Consider the following 15,328-nt stretch of genomic DNA (forward strand, 5'->3'; position numbering starts at 1 on the left):
TGTGGGGTGGAGATGGGTCCAGGGGAACCAGATGGGTGGCTGCTGTCATCAGCTTCACCTCTTTGTCATTTCTGAGTTTGTGGGAGAGGAAGAAACTTTCCTCTACCTTCAAGATTCTTTTAGCTGGTCTAATATTAAATCTACACGAGACATATTAACAAGAGAAAGCAACCAAATATAATTACACACGCACCATTGGAAATCCCGCAGGAATTAGAGGTTTAGGGATAGAAAGTTGAAATGAGATGTACATGGCATTCTGAGCTAAGAGCGAGGTATGGCGTCAAGGTACATCATCTTGGGGCTTCAGAGAGGAGGAGGGTCGTTGCAGGGTGGTAAGAAGAGCAGACGTTCAGTAATTAGTAGTTTACCTTGCCTTATACGTAGGTCAAACAAACTTTCTGGTGATAATTCTTATTATGGGCAAGGCCCCGATTTTCAGTTCTTCTACGTGGTTAATGGTGGGGTGGTGGTGGGGTGGCGGCAGAAGTTTCTCTTCAACTTGCAGTGTCTTGATTGCCTTCAGCTCAAAATAATCCACACATCACAAAGGCACAGCCTGGGGCGACTTGTTCTGAACCCCCTGCAGTGGCTTCTCTCTCTCCTTTATCCTCTATCCTTTTATATTCTAAGAGTCTTACTTTCTCACCTTCTACTGTTCTTCATATGCTTTTTCAAGATGGCTCTCAAAAAAAAGTTGAAGATAAATGAGGTAGAATTTTAAGAAACCCAGTAAATAATAAAAGTTTTACCTAGCCCTGGCTGGTGTAGCTCAGTGGATTGAGTGCAGGCCTGTGAACCAAAGGGTCGAGGTTCGATTCCCAGTCAGGGCACATGTCTGGGTTGTAGGCCAGGTCCCCAGCAGGGGGTATGCCAGAGGCAACCACACATTAACGTTTCTCTCCCTCTCTCCTTCCCTTACCCTCTGAAAATAAATAAATAATATTTATTTTTAAATATTTAAAAAAAGTTACCTAGAGTAAGTAAAATGTTAATTTTAGCAATCCCCTATAGGAAAACTTCACTTTATTTCTAAGTTATTGTAATAACTTAGCTTTTTCTGCCTGTTCTACTTCTGAAAATTTTGGGGGGTTGCTGAATTTTCACTTTTGGTAGGTAAGTGGGATTTTGAGTAAGCACTTAAAGAAGAAAGTCCTAGAATATATTGAGTAGAATCACTGCATAGCCACCTAATATTCCCTCCACTTGCATGCTTTTAAAATCAGATAGTTTACACGTCTTTATTGAATTTGTACTTAGTAGCCAGCACCGGAGAAACACCAAAGACGAGTAAGGTGTGGCCAGTGCCCACCCGAAGCTTCTAACATAATGAGGGAAATAGCACCTATACAAAACGAAATGTAAGAAATTAGAGAAGACTGATACTCATAAAACTAATAGGACAGATGTATCATAGCAAATAAACCATGAAGTACTTCATTGAATGCCACTGATTATACATGTGATAGAAGGTCAAGGACAGTAAAGATCAAGAGCCTAGGAAGGCATTCCCTGTTCTAAAGAACATAACTTTCAACAAATCAACACTAAAAATAGCTTTATAATATTTATTTTTATTTGAAAAAACCTACCATATTTCCTCATTCTAAGATGTTGTCTTTTCACATTTTCGTACAATAGATGGAATGGCTAAGTACCAGGATTCTGGTAGTACCAGGAGTCCTGGCACGGGCTCTGTACCAGGTACAGTTGTGTTTTATGTGTGTCGACTCGTTTAGTATGGATAATGGGATGGAAATATTTTGTCTTCCCTCTGAAAGGATGCTATTAAACCAGTGGTACAAACTGCAACTCTATGGCTGTTTAAAATTCAAGAAGCATGATGTGTGCAGAAATAAATAACGCTCAGAGATTAAAATGTATAAAAGTCACATTGACCATGTTTTGAATCTTCTTACCCTAGATTGTGAGGCCCTGGGTTCCGTTTTGTGAGGATCACCTGAGAGTCCTGACACCCTTGGACCTCCCGTTCAGTCAAAGTCCACAATAGCTTCAAAATCAAAAAGTCTCCATGCTGAGATAGAGAGGAAACCTCATTCGCAATTTAACCTCATTTGACAATTATTTTTCACAGCTCTGCAGTGGTTTTCACCTAGGCCAGGAAGGTGATTCTGATTTATTTACAAGCAGGGAATTAACTCTCTAAACTGCCTGTGTGAAGTCAAAACCTATGACTGTGTTGGGTTGGGTCCCTGGGGAAACAGTCTCTGGGATGAAGAGTCGGGCGCTGAGATTTGCTGGAGCACGCTTCCCGGAACCGCACCTGCAGCGGGTGAGGGGCGCAGGACTGGGCAGAGGGAAGTCGACCTGTGCTGCGGTTGCAGCATAGGACTCCACTGATCCCAGGGAGAGCTCCGGGCTGGGATGTCCGTTAGAGGCGCCCTGTAGTGAGACAAGGGGAATGGCCTTTGGACGCTTGCACTCACTGGATATGAACAGCTCCCAGGGAGGGGTTGTGACGTTAGGTGAGGCAATTGCTTTTGACCTAAAGCAATTCCTGGGGGATGAACAACTTCAAGCAGTCTCCCCAGTTGGGGGAATCAGCGCTTTGGTCCTGAAGGTGGGAACTGGGCAGCAGACCACAGCATCCACTACAGTGATACATGTTCATCTATTTATATGTTAACACACATGTAGACATATATGTATGCATATTCATATACACACATGAATATATGGACATACATGAATAAATGAACTAAGTAAAACAACTGTGGTGAAATGTGATATACTAAGTAGGGTGGATTATTACAATCATAGGCTATTATAAGTATGATACAATGATTCTCAGGACTGCACCTTAGAGAATATTTTTGAAATCTGAGGGGTGATTTGGTTGCTACAAAGAGTGGGGATATTCCAAGCATTCACTGGGTGGAAATCAGCGATGTCAACTATCTTGCAATATGAATTTTAAATGCCCTACTTGGTACAGGTTATTCATGTAGTAAAAAATAATCTATTTGTAATAATCTTAGCCTAAATCTTTTTGGAAAAGGTTTTATTTATTTAGTTTTAGAGAGAGAGAGGGAGAGAAACATCAATGTGTGGGTGCCTCTCACATGCCCCCACTGGGGGACCTGGCCCATGTCCAGGCATGTGCCCTGACTGGGAATTGAACTGGCGACCCTTTGGTTTGCAGCCCACGCTCAGTCCACTGAGCTACACAAGCCAGGGCATCTTAGCCTAAATCTTAATCCGTTTTACATATAAACACAATGTTTTTGTGTCAACTCTGAGAAGCGCATCCATATACTAGGTTTGCCAAAATGTTTTAAATTTTTTTCTGTAAAATAAAAGACATTTTTCATTTTCACCAACAACTGTATTGATTTGTATATTTTGAGTATGTCAGCTATCTCCTGTGTGGCATAACCTTGATTGTTCTCAGTTAATGTCTTGATTTGATCACTGTCAACTTCAAGTGGTCTACCTGACTCTGGAGCATAGTCCAGCGAGAAATTTCCAGCACGAAACTTCACAAACCACTTTTGACATGTTTGATCAGTCACAGCACCTTCTCCAGACACCGCATAAATCTTTTTTTGCATTTCAGTTGCATTTTTCCCTTTCTTAAAATAATATAGTATGACAAAAATGTTGTGTATTTTCTTCCATCTTCAATATTAAAGTGACTACACAAAAAATGGCCAATTTTGATGTTTTTAAAAAGTGCATGCTGATATGACAGCTGTCACAATACAATCTAACAAAATTGTTTCAAATGAAGTTAAAGACAACTAAGATAGCTCCCAGAGCTATCTTATGGAAAAAACCAAATGAACTTTTTGACCAACTCAATAGCTCCTCCACAGACCTTCTTGTCATCAATCTTACAATCCTTTTCTTTTCAAGTTGCTGGACTTGCTCAAGTTCAGTGTCTTACATATCATTTCCATTTGATGGGGGGATTGCTCTTGGTGGGTCAGACAACAACTAGTTCTTAGTGGGTAGCTGAGGATGCACAGTCACTTAAGATCTCATGGTCAGCTGTTCAAATTCAGTAGCAAGCTAGGTACAGTTTCTCTAATGGAGAATTGTTATCTGCAGAAGAGGTCATGGCTTCCCTCTGAGATTAAGGAACTCTGTCTGCATTGTGACTCTTCTATCGGAGTTTGCCAGAGGCTCTATACACCATCCCTATTTGTGACCAACACTTCAAGTATCATTGGATTTCCCTGGATCATAAGTTCTTGCCACAGAGTCTTCTTTTTCTATTATTCCTGATTAAAAAATGCCAGCCTTATAGGTTACTGGGTAGATGGATCAGAGCACCACACTCAAATATGGTACATATTGCTCCCAAAATCCAAAAAGGCCCAACAAGTGTTGTGTCTCATTTTCAGTGGTGGGTGGTGCAGGTGCAGCAGTTTGTCTTTCACCTTGGAGAGACATCCTGAGGTCCTCTGGGTCAGTGGGCCACCGGAAACTTCACTAAGGTGGTACACTTTCTTGGGGTTTATATTCTACCCTCTGGTTCACATGTGCCTTATTAAAGCATCTATAGTATTTATCTCCTATTCATTAGGTCCAATCAACTTATGTCTTTAATATAGTGATCAAGATTTCTGCAGACTAGCCCTGACTGGTGCGGCTCAGTTGGTTGGGCATCATCCTGCAGAGTGAAAGGTTGCTGGTTCAATTCCCAGTCAGGGCACATGCCTGGGTTGCGGGTTCAGTCCCTGTTGGGTCACATACAAGAGACAATTGATTGATATTTCTCTCCCACATTGATGTTTCTCTCCCTCTCTTTCTCCCTCCCTTCCCCTCTCTCTAAAAGTAAATAAAATGTTTAAAAAATCTCTACAGAATAGATTATGATGGAGAGCAGGAGAATTTACATCCCATAGAGAAGACTATATATAGAGGTATACTGTTGGCCTTGCTATATAAGAATAAAACAGCGTTAGATGCAAATTGAACTAGATAAGAAACTATTTGCCGTATCAATAGGTACATATCAGGTACCGAGCACTGAACTGATTTGCTGCAGTAAAGTTAGCACACACAGAACTGCAGTTGCAAATGATTAAGCTTACAGCAATTCATTGTTATTCTCTAAGCTCCACCTGCCTCTGGATAGGCCGAATAGGTGAGTGAAATGGGAAGTGACAGTATTACCACTCCTGCATCATCCACGTCTTTTATGGTGGTACAGATACCTACATCTCTCCAGGGATGTGCTATTGCTCTTGGTTTTCTCTCTTGGCAGCAGGAGAAATTCCCAGAGGCTTCCACTTGGCCCTTCCCACCACAATAGTCTTTACTCTGTGGGTCAGAGAAGTAATGGGGATTCTGCCAGTTATTGAGTATATCTATTCTAATCACACATTCAAGAACTGAGGCAATAACCACAGAGTGGGTCTGCAAATGTATTGGATCCAGGTGATTTATACTTGGGTGATAACACACCATTTATCATCTGACTACCATGAGTCTCCACTTTGATTCATGGACCTAGAAGTATTTTGGATCCTTGAGAATTAGCATTAATTCCAAAACAGTGTCTGGTAACGTCTGAATGATCTGGGTATTTTCTTTTCCCCAGTGCATGGTCATTCTAGTAAATGACATCATTACTTCCTTTGGGAAAGGCTTGGATGAAAATTTGTTGTATCTATTTAGGGCAATGCTGCAAGGTCCTTCCTCAAGGCGGCCAGCCTGTCTTTTAGTAAAGGGGCTCTGTCTGTGAATTGGCTGAGGCATGGAAACTGGATGAGAAGAATGAGTTTTCATTTTGATGTCCCAAGTCAGGTTTCAGGCAGCAGAGCTACAGATTTAAAGATCAAGATCAAGATCAAGATCAAGGGATATTTAAGAAGTCTGCCCATTTATTTTATTCCCTGGGACACCTAGGATGTTACCGAATATCTGGGCAGGTTAAGACCTCTGGGAATGACTTTGTGCTGCCTATTGTAGTAAATGGGTCCACCTTTCCCTGCCAATTAAACACTGTCACTTGGCCATTGCCATCTTGGGACTCCCTTATTATGGCAGTCAGGGAGCCATCTCAATGGAAGTGTCGCCCACCATCATATCCAGGCACTACAGAGCTTTTCTGTTGCCCCCCTTACTAATATATCGTTCAATGCCTTAGTGTAAAGACCATACATCACTTGGGCCTCTGGGGGTATGTAGTTGCAGGTTGGGTGGACAGATTGCACATGATAAAAGAACTCCAACATTCCCATCTCCATAAACTTGCGAATTTCTTTCTCTACATCATACCAGGGACATTCTGTCATCTTGATCTCACTGAATATAGACAACACTGAGTCAGAGTTTCATTTAACCAAGTAACAAAACTATTGGAGTCACTTTCAATGCTTGAACTAACACATTAAAACCAGACTTCCTGGTAAATGCATTCATATGAACAAATTTGGCCCAATCCTTTGCCCTTTATTTTGCTTGGAACTTGACCAAGACCCTTGCAGCCTTTCATAGTCATGTCACCTATGACAACACAATTGTTGATATTTGCATTGTTAATACAACGTTCACATTGGTCCGCATTTGTAGTTCTCTCTCTCACGGTGGCTCCACATATGGGTGCAAGCATCTTACTGTTTATTTGCTCTTCTAACAGAGTTGTGCTATAGCATTTATTTATTGAAATACACATTAATTATGAATTACTTTCCTTTCATTTTTCCTTTATTATACAATTAGGCGTTACATTGGATTTTTTTTGCAATTTGCATAGGTAGCTAATATTATCTATGGAGTTCATTTCAAAATAGTAAAGGGAGTGTTTAAATACTAGTTACAAAAGGGGATGATGGGCCTGGTAGGTTTGAGAATGGTTCCCTCCTCCTTTCAAATCAGGCTCCAAAGACTCCTGTACAGGCATGTTCATAATGAGCTGAAGTGGATCTTGGGTACATCTACCAAATTAAATCCTTTGTCGTCACTCTTCTGAAAGGAGGCCATATTTAAGTGCACAATTCACTGTCCTGTTCAGTTTACTTACAAAGCCATGCAGGATGATACTAATAAACCGACATATCAACAACAGCAGTGAAGAACTGTCTCATAGATGCAAAAAAAGCAATCTACTTTGTGCTTGAAGGAGGCCTTGGAGAGAAAAAAATTTTGTCTCTGTGCGTCACAGGATAGAGGAGCGGAAGCCAGGAGTGCACTTTCTTCTCCCCTTTTCTGCATGTTCTGAGTCACAATTCCCTGGTTAGATGATAAACTGGAGGATGCTACTGCGCCCTTCTCTCCCTTTGCTTGTGGAATCTCTGGGGAGGCTCTGAAAGTAGGAAGAGTCCACATTTGGTTTGTGAATGAGAGTAGCTGTTTGGCCCTGTCCCAGGAACTCTAGCTCTGGTTTTCTGTACAATGCCACTGTCCTGCAGGGCTGCCCTGTGGCCTTCCTGGGGCACACGGGGCTGCCTGGGAGCAATACCCCATCCGTTTGCTACTTAACTGTTCCTCCTCCAGGGTCTCAAATCTTGACATTTTCTCAGGGAAGCCTGTCCTCACCCGCCAGTGTGGTCTGATTCCTTTGTCATGGGTTCCTTCAGAAGCATTTTTTTCCTGCCTGTGATCCCTTATCTTGGTTTGTGCTTATGGTTATTAGTGTTGACTATGTGGTTTATGTCAGACACCTCCTAAGACTAGCTATCTTGCCAGCTTAAGCTCCTCCTTTCATCCCAGTCTCTGGTACGAGGTACGTACTGAGTACATAATCGGTGGAAGAATAAATGCTGCAAATTCCAGAAGCATCAACACCTACTGAGACTATGAACAGTGCCCTTGCATTTGTATCCCACGCAGTTTGACAGCTGAGTCTTCTATCTGGTGAAGAGTGTAGTAATTGGATTTTGTACAAATGGGTGGATCAGGACAGGTGGAAACACTCAAAAGCCCCATTAATCCGGTAATTTAGGACCTCTTTTCTTCTCCAGTAACTGCTTCACCTCCACCTCCCCTAGAACAAAACACAGAGATTGAATTAACGATGGAGTCTGTGTGTGTCCAGCTGGGAGGTAGCTGGAGAACAAGGTGAAAGGGTCACAGTCCCTGACCCCATTCATCCCTCAAGTGTTTGGCAAACACTTGCTAAAGAATTATAATGTGTCCAGGGCTTCCCTGCATTAAACAAAGAGAGCATCAGAATTATGGTCTCTGACCCGAGCCGGGTAATCTGGAGTGCTGGGCAATGTGATTTCAGATTAGGGGGAGAGGCTGAGGGGAGGGGGTGTGACCCAGTCTCCCAGGCTAAAGTTGGTGGCGTGCGGGTGACAGCCTTTCTTGCCCGCCCTCGGGGTGCGTCCGCACGGGCTAGCTCCTCAGGTGTGTCCGTGGCTGCGTGTGCGTGTGAGACGCGGCTAGGTAGGATCACGATCCGCCTCGGAGGGCGCCTCTAACCGGGCATCCTCTAGGGCCAGAGGGCAGCGGGGGCAGCCCTGGGGCCGGGGTCGGGCTTGGCGGGGCGCAGTGAGCAGGTGCGAAAAGCAGGCGGCAGTCTGGCCCCACGGCGGAGCGCAGGGTGCGGGCGCCGGCGGACGCCAGGGGCCGGGGGCTGCGAGGCGCGGCTGCGGGCGGCAGGAGGCAGCGTCGGCCCAGGCGGCGCGGCCGCGAGCGAGCCGCGCGCGGTGATGTCAGTGGCGGCCCGGCTGGCAGCAGCCGGTACTTCCTGTATAAAGGCGGGCGGGCTCGACTGCAAGCCCCACTAGCCAGTGTCAGCCTCTCGGCGGCGGGAGGCGGCGGCGGAGGAGGAGCAGGGGGAGGGCTGTCAAATTCGGGAGCCAGATTTTTTCCCCTTCCCCTGGCAATCCCTTCCGCTTCCCCGGCTCCTGGCGTGACATCTGCGGACCAGGGACCTGTATGTGTGTGAGCGCGAAGGAGCGGAAGAATGGCAGTGCTCAAACTCACCGACCAGGTAGGGGGCGGCGGCGCCGGCGGGCGGGACGCGCGGGCGCGGGGCGGCGCGGAGCCCCGGCGGGGGGATGGGGGCGCGTCGCGGAGCGCGCCCGCGAGCTGTTTACTCCCGGCGAAGGGGAGGAGTGTGTGCGGCCACCGGCTGCTCCGAAAGCCGGCGGCTTCGGCTGTCTTCCCCTGCGCAGTCCCCGCCCTGGGCCGTCGGAACTGCGCGCTCGGGTTGGGGAAGGGGCTGCGGGCGTCAGGCGCAGCGGGGGAGCTGGATGTGGATGTGTGCGGGTGTGTGTTGTCCCCCGGCCCGGGCTGGGCAGGGGGATGGGAGGCTGGAGGTGCTCCTCCGGCTCCTAGCTAGCTGCGCAGCGTGGGCTCGTCCAAACTGTGCCGGCCGAGGGGAGGCTAGTCCGCGCCGCGAGGAGGAGGACGTGGGATGGAAAGGGAGAAAGGATCCTGGGACCCTTCCCCAAGCCCAGCCTGGGACCGGCCCAGACCGCAGCTCTAGTGCGGTCGCCTGTCTATCCGTTTGACATGACATCCTGACTTCCTCTTTAGTAGCCCGGAGGCTGTGTGTGCGTGGTGCGCGCTGGGGACCCTTGGAGACCCTAGGCGCTTTGGGCTCTGGTCGATCTCTCTCTCCGAGGAGGGGGTGAAGTCCAGCTAGCGGCTCCACTCACAGGAGATGGGCTATCGGCTCTCTGCCTGTGTCCATCAGCGGTGTCCCTTTCCTTTCTGAGACCACACAGGGCAGCTCCAGAGAGCCGATTCGGAGAGGTGGGGCTATTTGCTGAATCGGTTGACAGTGTAGGACTGTGGAGTGGAAACACCTCGCCTTTGGGGACTCTGCTGCTCTTAGGACATTGACACTCACAGTCACCCAACCAAAGTTGCATGACAAAATGACAAAACTCTTTGCAGCTTTCACGAAAAAAAAGAAATAGCGTGCATTCCCCCCTTCCTATTTATAATGGAGAGTGTAATGAACATTGTTTTGGGGGGCTGGTAGTACCAGAGGCAGTCTTGACTCTGACACATGTGGTCAACATGCCTGTCCTTGGTTTTAAACATCTCATACTTCTTGGGAGGGTTGCATCCTGGGCCTCGTTCTCCCCAGTAAGTATCCAGCCAGGCAATCCTGTGGCTTAAATGAAATCTAAAAGAGACTTTTAGAGTCCAAGCTTTGGTTTGCTTCCCCTAAGTCTTTACAGCTCACCACTCCCCTGCTCCCTTGTAGGGAAGGGATCACTGAATTAAAATTCATGTTATTGTTAAATTTAGCAGGAGGAGCAGCTGGTAATTGTGATGAATCTACTCATTCCCGTTGGCTCCAGAGCATTTAACAGTGTTTGTAAGTTGATATTAGGATTCCCCCCACCTTTGGGTCACATCCTTCGACAACTGTTAGGCACTTGCTTGTTTTAAATCTTCCAGTTTTAGTCTGACTCGGTCTTGTCATCTTCGCCAGGACACATTACTTACTGAACTTGTCCTTTATTCCTGAACCTTCAAAGTACAAAAAATACTTCTAATAGGTAGTATTATTATTACACAAAAGAATTTTGCGTAGGATTTTAGAGTCGTGTGGGACCCTGAAGACCATCTTAGCCCACATCCTTCATTTTTGAAAGAAATGAAGGTGAGATCCAGAGAAGTGAAGCATGTCTTCCTCTGGGACCCCCGCTACTGGCCTGTTGGGCAGAGATGAGCTCCTGTCTCCTGCCCTCCTGGTTTTCTGTGCTTTCTGCTCGAGGTCGACATCCTCTGTCTTGTCCTGGGAAGTGTTAAGTTACAAGAAGGCATCCTCTTTTAAACCAGTGTCAACACTAGTGGAAAGTACATTACTTGGTCTTACGAGGAAAGAAAGTTATTCTTCAGGACCTATCACAGTAGGACTTTCAAGGACATGTCTCTTTCAAAATGTTTCTGAATACATACCGCCCTTCCCCCATCAAAGTAGTACTGCTGTGGAGGGAAAGAGTTGTATGGCTTCCGTTTGGTTCCGTTGCCCGATGCAGAGAAGGAATTGGAGTTGTACGACTCAAGAGCACCTATAACTTGCCAGCCTATTTTGGGGCAAAGCCAGAGGAAGGCTGGCTGGGGAGGTGTTCTGGGTGGGGTGGGGTGGAGTGGTGGGCAGCCATGGTTTCTGTGTGGCTGAAGGTCCAGGAAGTGTGTGGTCTTTCTGCCTTATATAGTCTTACCTTTCAGTTTGAAACTCTAAATTCTTAGAAGCGGGTTCTTAACCTCACCAGAGGCTTAAAAACCCTTTGCTTAAACCCCTCCTACATGAGTTTTGCTCCATCATTGTGGGTAGGGAGCTAGCTGCTTGGAATCTCTGCCTTACAGTTTCTAGCTCTCCATTCAGCTATTCGTAAATCAATTATTTCTTAACGTCTCCTTCACTCGTTAAATGCCCTATTTGTGTAGCGAATCTTGAGTTTTGCCAAGGCTCTTGGGTTTTCAGCCTGAGGACACATTCTTGCTCTTGATAACCCAAATCACAAGTCATTGTGCTCATTTTTAACCTGTTCCTGAGGTGGGAGAGAAGGCAGATGACACACCCGTCCTGTGGGCGCTGGTGAGGGAGCTCGCTGGGCTCGGGCAGCGCCCACCTCAATAGCCAGCCCCGCACCCCATCCCGATCACGCAAGAGGAGGACAGCTCCTTTCCTGACTCTGTTTTGGAATTTTGGAAGAGTAAAAAGAAAGGGGGAAGGGAGAGGCAAGTGTGGTTTTCAGTCTTTTTTTTTTTTTTTGTACTATGAGAAGGAACTGGAAACTATTGCTATAAACAAACAAACTTGGCATTTAGCACTTCTGCATTTGTAACCGTGTCTCTTCTGTTTTGCTCTTCACACAACAAACATAACTTTCCTTGCAGCGATAGGGGTACCAACCATTCTGGGTTGCCAAGGACTGAGGGCTTTCCCAGGATATGGGACTTTTGGTGCTAAAGTAAGCCAGGGTGAGTTGGTCGCCTTATGTAGCAGGGAACACACTCACCTATGTGATTAATATAGTAGTGTAATTATTTCCCCGGATGGACATTAGGAGGTGTACTTATATCTTTCATTTAAAGTAAGGTAATTTGAAGCTTGGGAAAGAAAAGTCTGTCATGACAAATGTAATGCATTCTGGCTCAAGATAGCCATACAACTCTACGGTTTGATTTGCTGTTGAACTTGCAGGGGCTGCTCTTTATGTCACATAGTTAAGACACCGCAGTGATTTTAAGTGTGATGTCATATCTCTGGCTTGGACCCCCTACCACTATTTCAAAGTTATGCAGCCAGAATGGTAAGTTCTGTCAGACCTTTGAAATGTCCACTATGTATTCTTATCCGAATTTGCTGGTGACAGCAGAATGCCACCTCCGTCCTGAGGGCTGCCTGTAGACAAACTGTTTCAGCAGGTGGCCCTTTTTGGAGCTTCCTGCCTGGAGGCCTTCTGGTTTGGTGTCCCCTTGCCAAGTCCTAGCTCACACTTGAGTCACTCATCTCCTTGCCAAAGGCAATGGCTGGCAGCTGTGGCAGTCACAAGAAACTAGAAATCCTCTGTTTTTGAAAGCAGGATTTCTAGCCCATCGTGCAAGGCCTTGGGATCTGTTGGTGTGTCTTGCTGGGGTGCCCTCATCCATCGTCACTCCCTAGGGCACTGGGCTTACAGCAAACACTATGCTCCAGCCCTGCCTTCAGCAGAGGAGAAGGGGAAAGAAAGGCGCTATTCTTTGGACCATTCTCTGGTCGGTTTGGGATCTGGTCACGTGGTTTGGGGAGTGCACTTGAGGACTGGTGTTGCATGGCAGAGACCTAATAATGGCTTACCTTTATTTTGATCTTACTGTATGCTGGGCCCTCCTGTGAATCATCTCTCTTAATCCTCACAGCCACTATAGTGTGATTCCTATTTTATAGACGAGAAAACAGGAATAGAGAGGCTAATGGACTTGTTAAGGGTCACACACCCAGTAAGTGATTAGCAAGGTGTCCACCTACCCTGGCAGGTGACATAGGTGGGGCTCTAACCACAAGGCTATACTTTTAATAGTTGAAAGGGTGCAGCCATGGGACTCATGGGCGCCTGCTCGTACTTCCGGAAGCCAGTGGGTGAGCTGCACCCTGCACTCCTCTGAGCTCTTGGGCCAGCCCTAGCTGTGTGAGATTCAGGTGCTGCTGTGAGGCCGCTGCTCCTACCAGATGTGTGCCGGGCTCAGCCTGTCAGCCTCCCCACCTCCCCACCTTCACACCCTGCTGGATGATGTTTTTGGTTGGTAACTTGGTGGTTTTTTCTCGATTATTAACATATAAACTGGGATTATAGAACAATCAGAAATCTAGATAAACAAAAACAAAAGCAGTTCAAACCATCTGAAGTCTCTGCACTCAGAGAGGACTAACCTTGCTTGGTATCTTCTTATATTTCCTTCTCGTCTTCTCTCTAGGTGGCCAGGTACAAGTTTTAAACCTTCTGCATGCTGGTATTTTCTCTTGAGCACAGAGCCGGTATCTGTGCTGTCTCGACCAATGACTTTTTGAAATAAACTGGATTTGTGCTTCTCTGAGATAAACAGCTGGCGGCCCCAGTGTAAATGCAGCAGCAGCAGCACACCAGGGCTAGCCCTGGACTGACTGAAACTTTTTAAAAAAGTTTCAACTTAACTTCCTCTTTTCCTCTAAACAGAAAGTAAATGTAAACTCAAAAAGGCACAGTTGTTTGTGCCAGAAACAGGACTGAAACATTCTTTACGAAGATTTCACTTTCAAGAATATAATGTGAATTTTAATGGGTCAAAATACAACATGGAAGAATTTAAATACTGTAGGCAGGAACTACAGAGATGTGATAATCCTGTGGTTTCAAACTTGTGTAAACCATGGCTTGCCCTTTTTTTTTGTCTTCCCCAAAGAAAATCCCATATCGAAGCTCAATGGGTAAGAGAGCTGGGCAGGGGTCCCTGGGGGCCTTCCAAAGGTCATCTGGTGTTAGGATTATTTGGAAGTCCCTTGGTATGAGAAAACTACTGGTGACTCATTCCGTGTTTTTTTTTTCCTTTTCCTGACGCATCAGGTACTCAAAAAACAAACAAATAAACATTGTGAATGTTTGCAGATGATTCGGAGTGACTTAGAATTTAGATGACCATATCGTTTTATCTAAACTGGGACAACTTTTGAGAATGATGGTGTGGCAGGGGGTGCTATTAAGCTGGGGATACAGGCGTGAACTTGACTGTTCCAGGTCAACCTGGACACATGGTCACACTATACAGACTTTATGTTTGCTCACCTTAGGCTTGACAGTAGCAGTGAACTAGTTTGACTGGTAGGCTAGTCACTCTCTTTTGAGTCATGTTTCCACTGGAGCAGGTATTGCAGAGATTGTTTTATGGCCACCGGCAAGTCCAGAGTTGGAAAGCGCCTTCCATCTCACACCTCAGTTCTGACCAGTTGGAGGAGGGGTTGCAGGAACATTGTGTTGGAAGCATTTTGGCGCTTGCAGCTGAGGATGGAGGAAAATGCAATGATTGGTTATCAGTGTTTGCTGTGGGTATAAGATAAGGCAGAGGTGGTGTACATCATGCGTGCATCAGCCAACCCTTTGCTAGTCAGATTAACCTCTGTGGGTCTCGGGTTCCTCTTTCTGAAATGAAGAGTGTGGGCTGGATGCCTTGGGTGCCTTGGCTCCACCCTCTCCCTTCACTGCGCAGCCTCCGTTGGAGGGGCGTATTCTTCCTGCGGTCTGTGCCGCAGTCTTTTGCACAAACTCAGCCTTGGAGGGCGCGTTTGCAGACGAGCTACAGTGGGGTCTCCAGGTGACAAGTCAGTCAGTTAACTGCAGGTTTCAGAAGAGGGTTTGAACCACTGTCAATGATTTAGGAACTGATTCCTGCCCTCAATGAAAATATCCCTTTATTTGATAGATAATCCAGGATTTTTTATTTTACCAATTAGTTTTATATAACAAAATTTATATGACATTATATAAAGTATATAATATATAACATTATATAATAATAAATAATCTAATGTTTTAATATTATTTAAAAATTAAATTTAGTAGTGTGACATTGGTTAATGAGATTATATAGGTTTCAAGTGTACATTTATTTTCATATATTTTATTGATTATGCTATTATAGTTGTTCCTCTTTCTCCCCTTTCAAGTGAACTTTCCCGTGATACATGACATGTATATTGCATTATGTGCCCACTACCCAAAGTCAAGTTTTATTGATTATTTCCTTAGTATTTTTAATATATTTTATTGATTATGCTATTACAGTTGTCCCATTTTCCCCCTTCACTCCCCTCCACCCTGCACACCCTCTCCCACCCACTTCCCCCCCTTTAGTTCATGTCCATGTATCATAATTATAAGTTCTTTAGCTTCTACATTTCTCATACTATTCTTACCCTCCCCATCTA

General features: G+C 45.6%; 1 protein-coding gene and 1 long non-coding RNA gene across 14 annotated transcripts in view; one reads left to right on the top strand and one right to left on the bottom strand.

Annotated features, from left to right (window-relative positions):
- Positions 1-7,563: 7,563 nt before the first annotated feature.
- On the bottom strand, positions 7,564-13,516 carry LOC118500035. 2 transcript variants are annotated; one of them, XR_004902562.1, is made up of 2 exons: positions 13,301-13,516; positions 7,564-7,957 (listed from the first exon to the last, which is right to left on the bottom strand). It is a non-coding gene; the product is annotated as an uncharacterized LOC118500035 (long non-coding RNA). The 2 variants fall into 2 exon arrangements; XR_004902561.1 differs by lacking the exon at positions 13,301-13,516 and adding an exon at positions 12,728-13,072.
- The window catches only part of ANKRD44 (ankyrin repeat domain 44), a 296,575-nt gene continuing 289,915 nt past the window's right edge, over positions 8,669-15,328 (top strand). For 6 of the 12 annotated variants that reach the window (XM_036023135.1, XM_036023137.1, XM_036023141.1 and 3 more), the window contains exon 1: positions 8,669-8,911. In XM_036023135.1, coding sequence (XP_035879028.1) covers positions 8,885-8,911 — 27 coding nt within the window. In that variant the 5' untranslated portion in view covers positions 8,669-8,884. The remainder of the gene's footprint in view (positions 8,912-15,328) is intronic. The other 6 variants (XM_028508833.2, XM_036023143.1, XM_036023138.1 and 3 more) reach the window with 3 other exon arrangements.

The sequence above is a fragment of the Phyllostomus discolor genome, chromosome 4 (assembly GCF_004126475.2).
Source record: "Phyllostomus discolor isolate MPI-MPIP mPhyDis1 chromosome 4, mPhyDis1.pri.v3, whole genome shotgun sequence".
Taxonomy (NCBI): Eukaryota; Metazoa; Chordata; class Mammalia; order Chiroptera; family Phyllostomidae; genus Phyllostomus; species Phyllostomus discolor.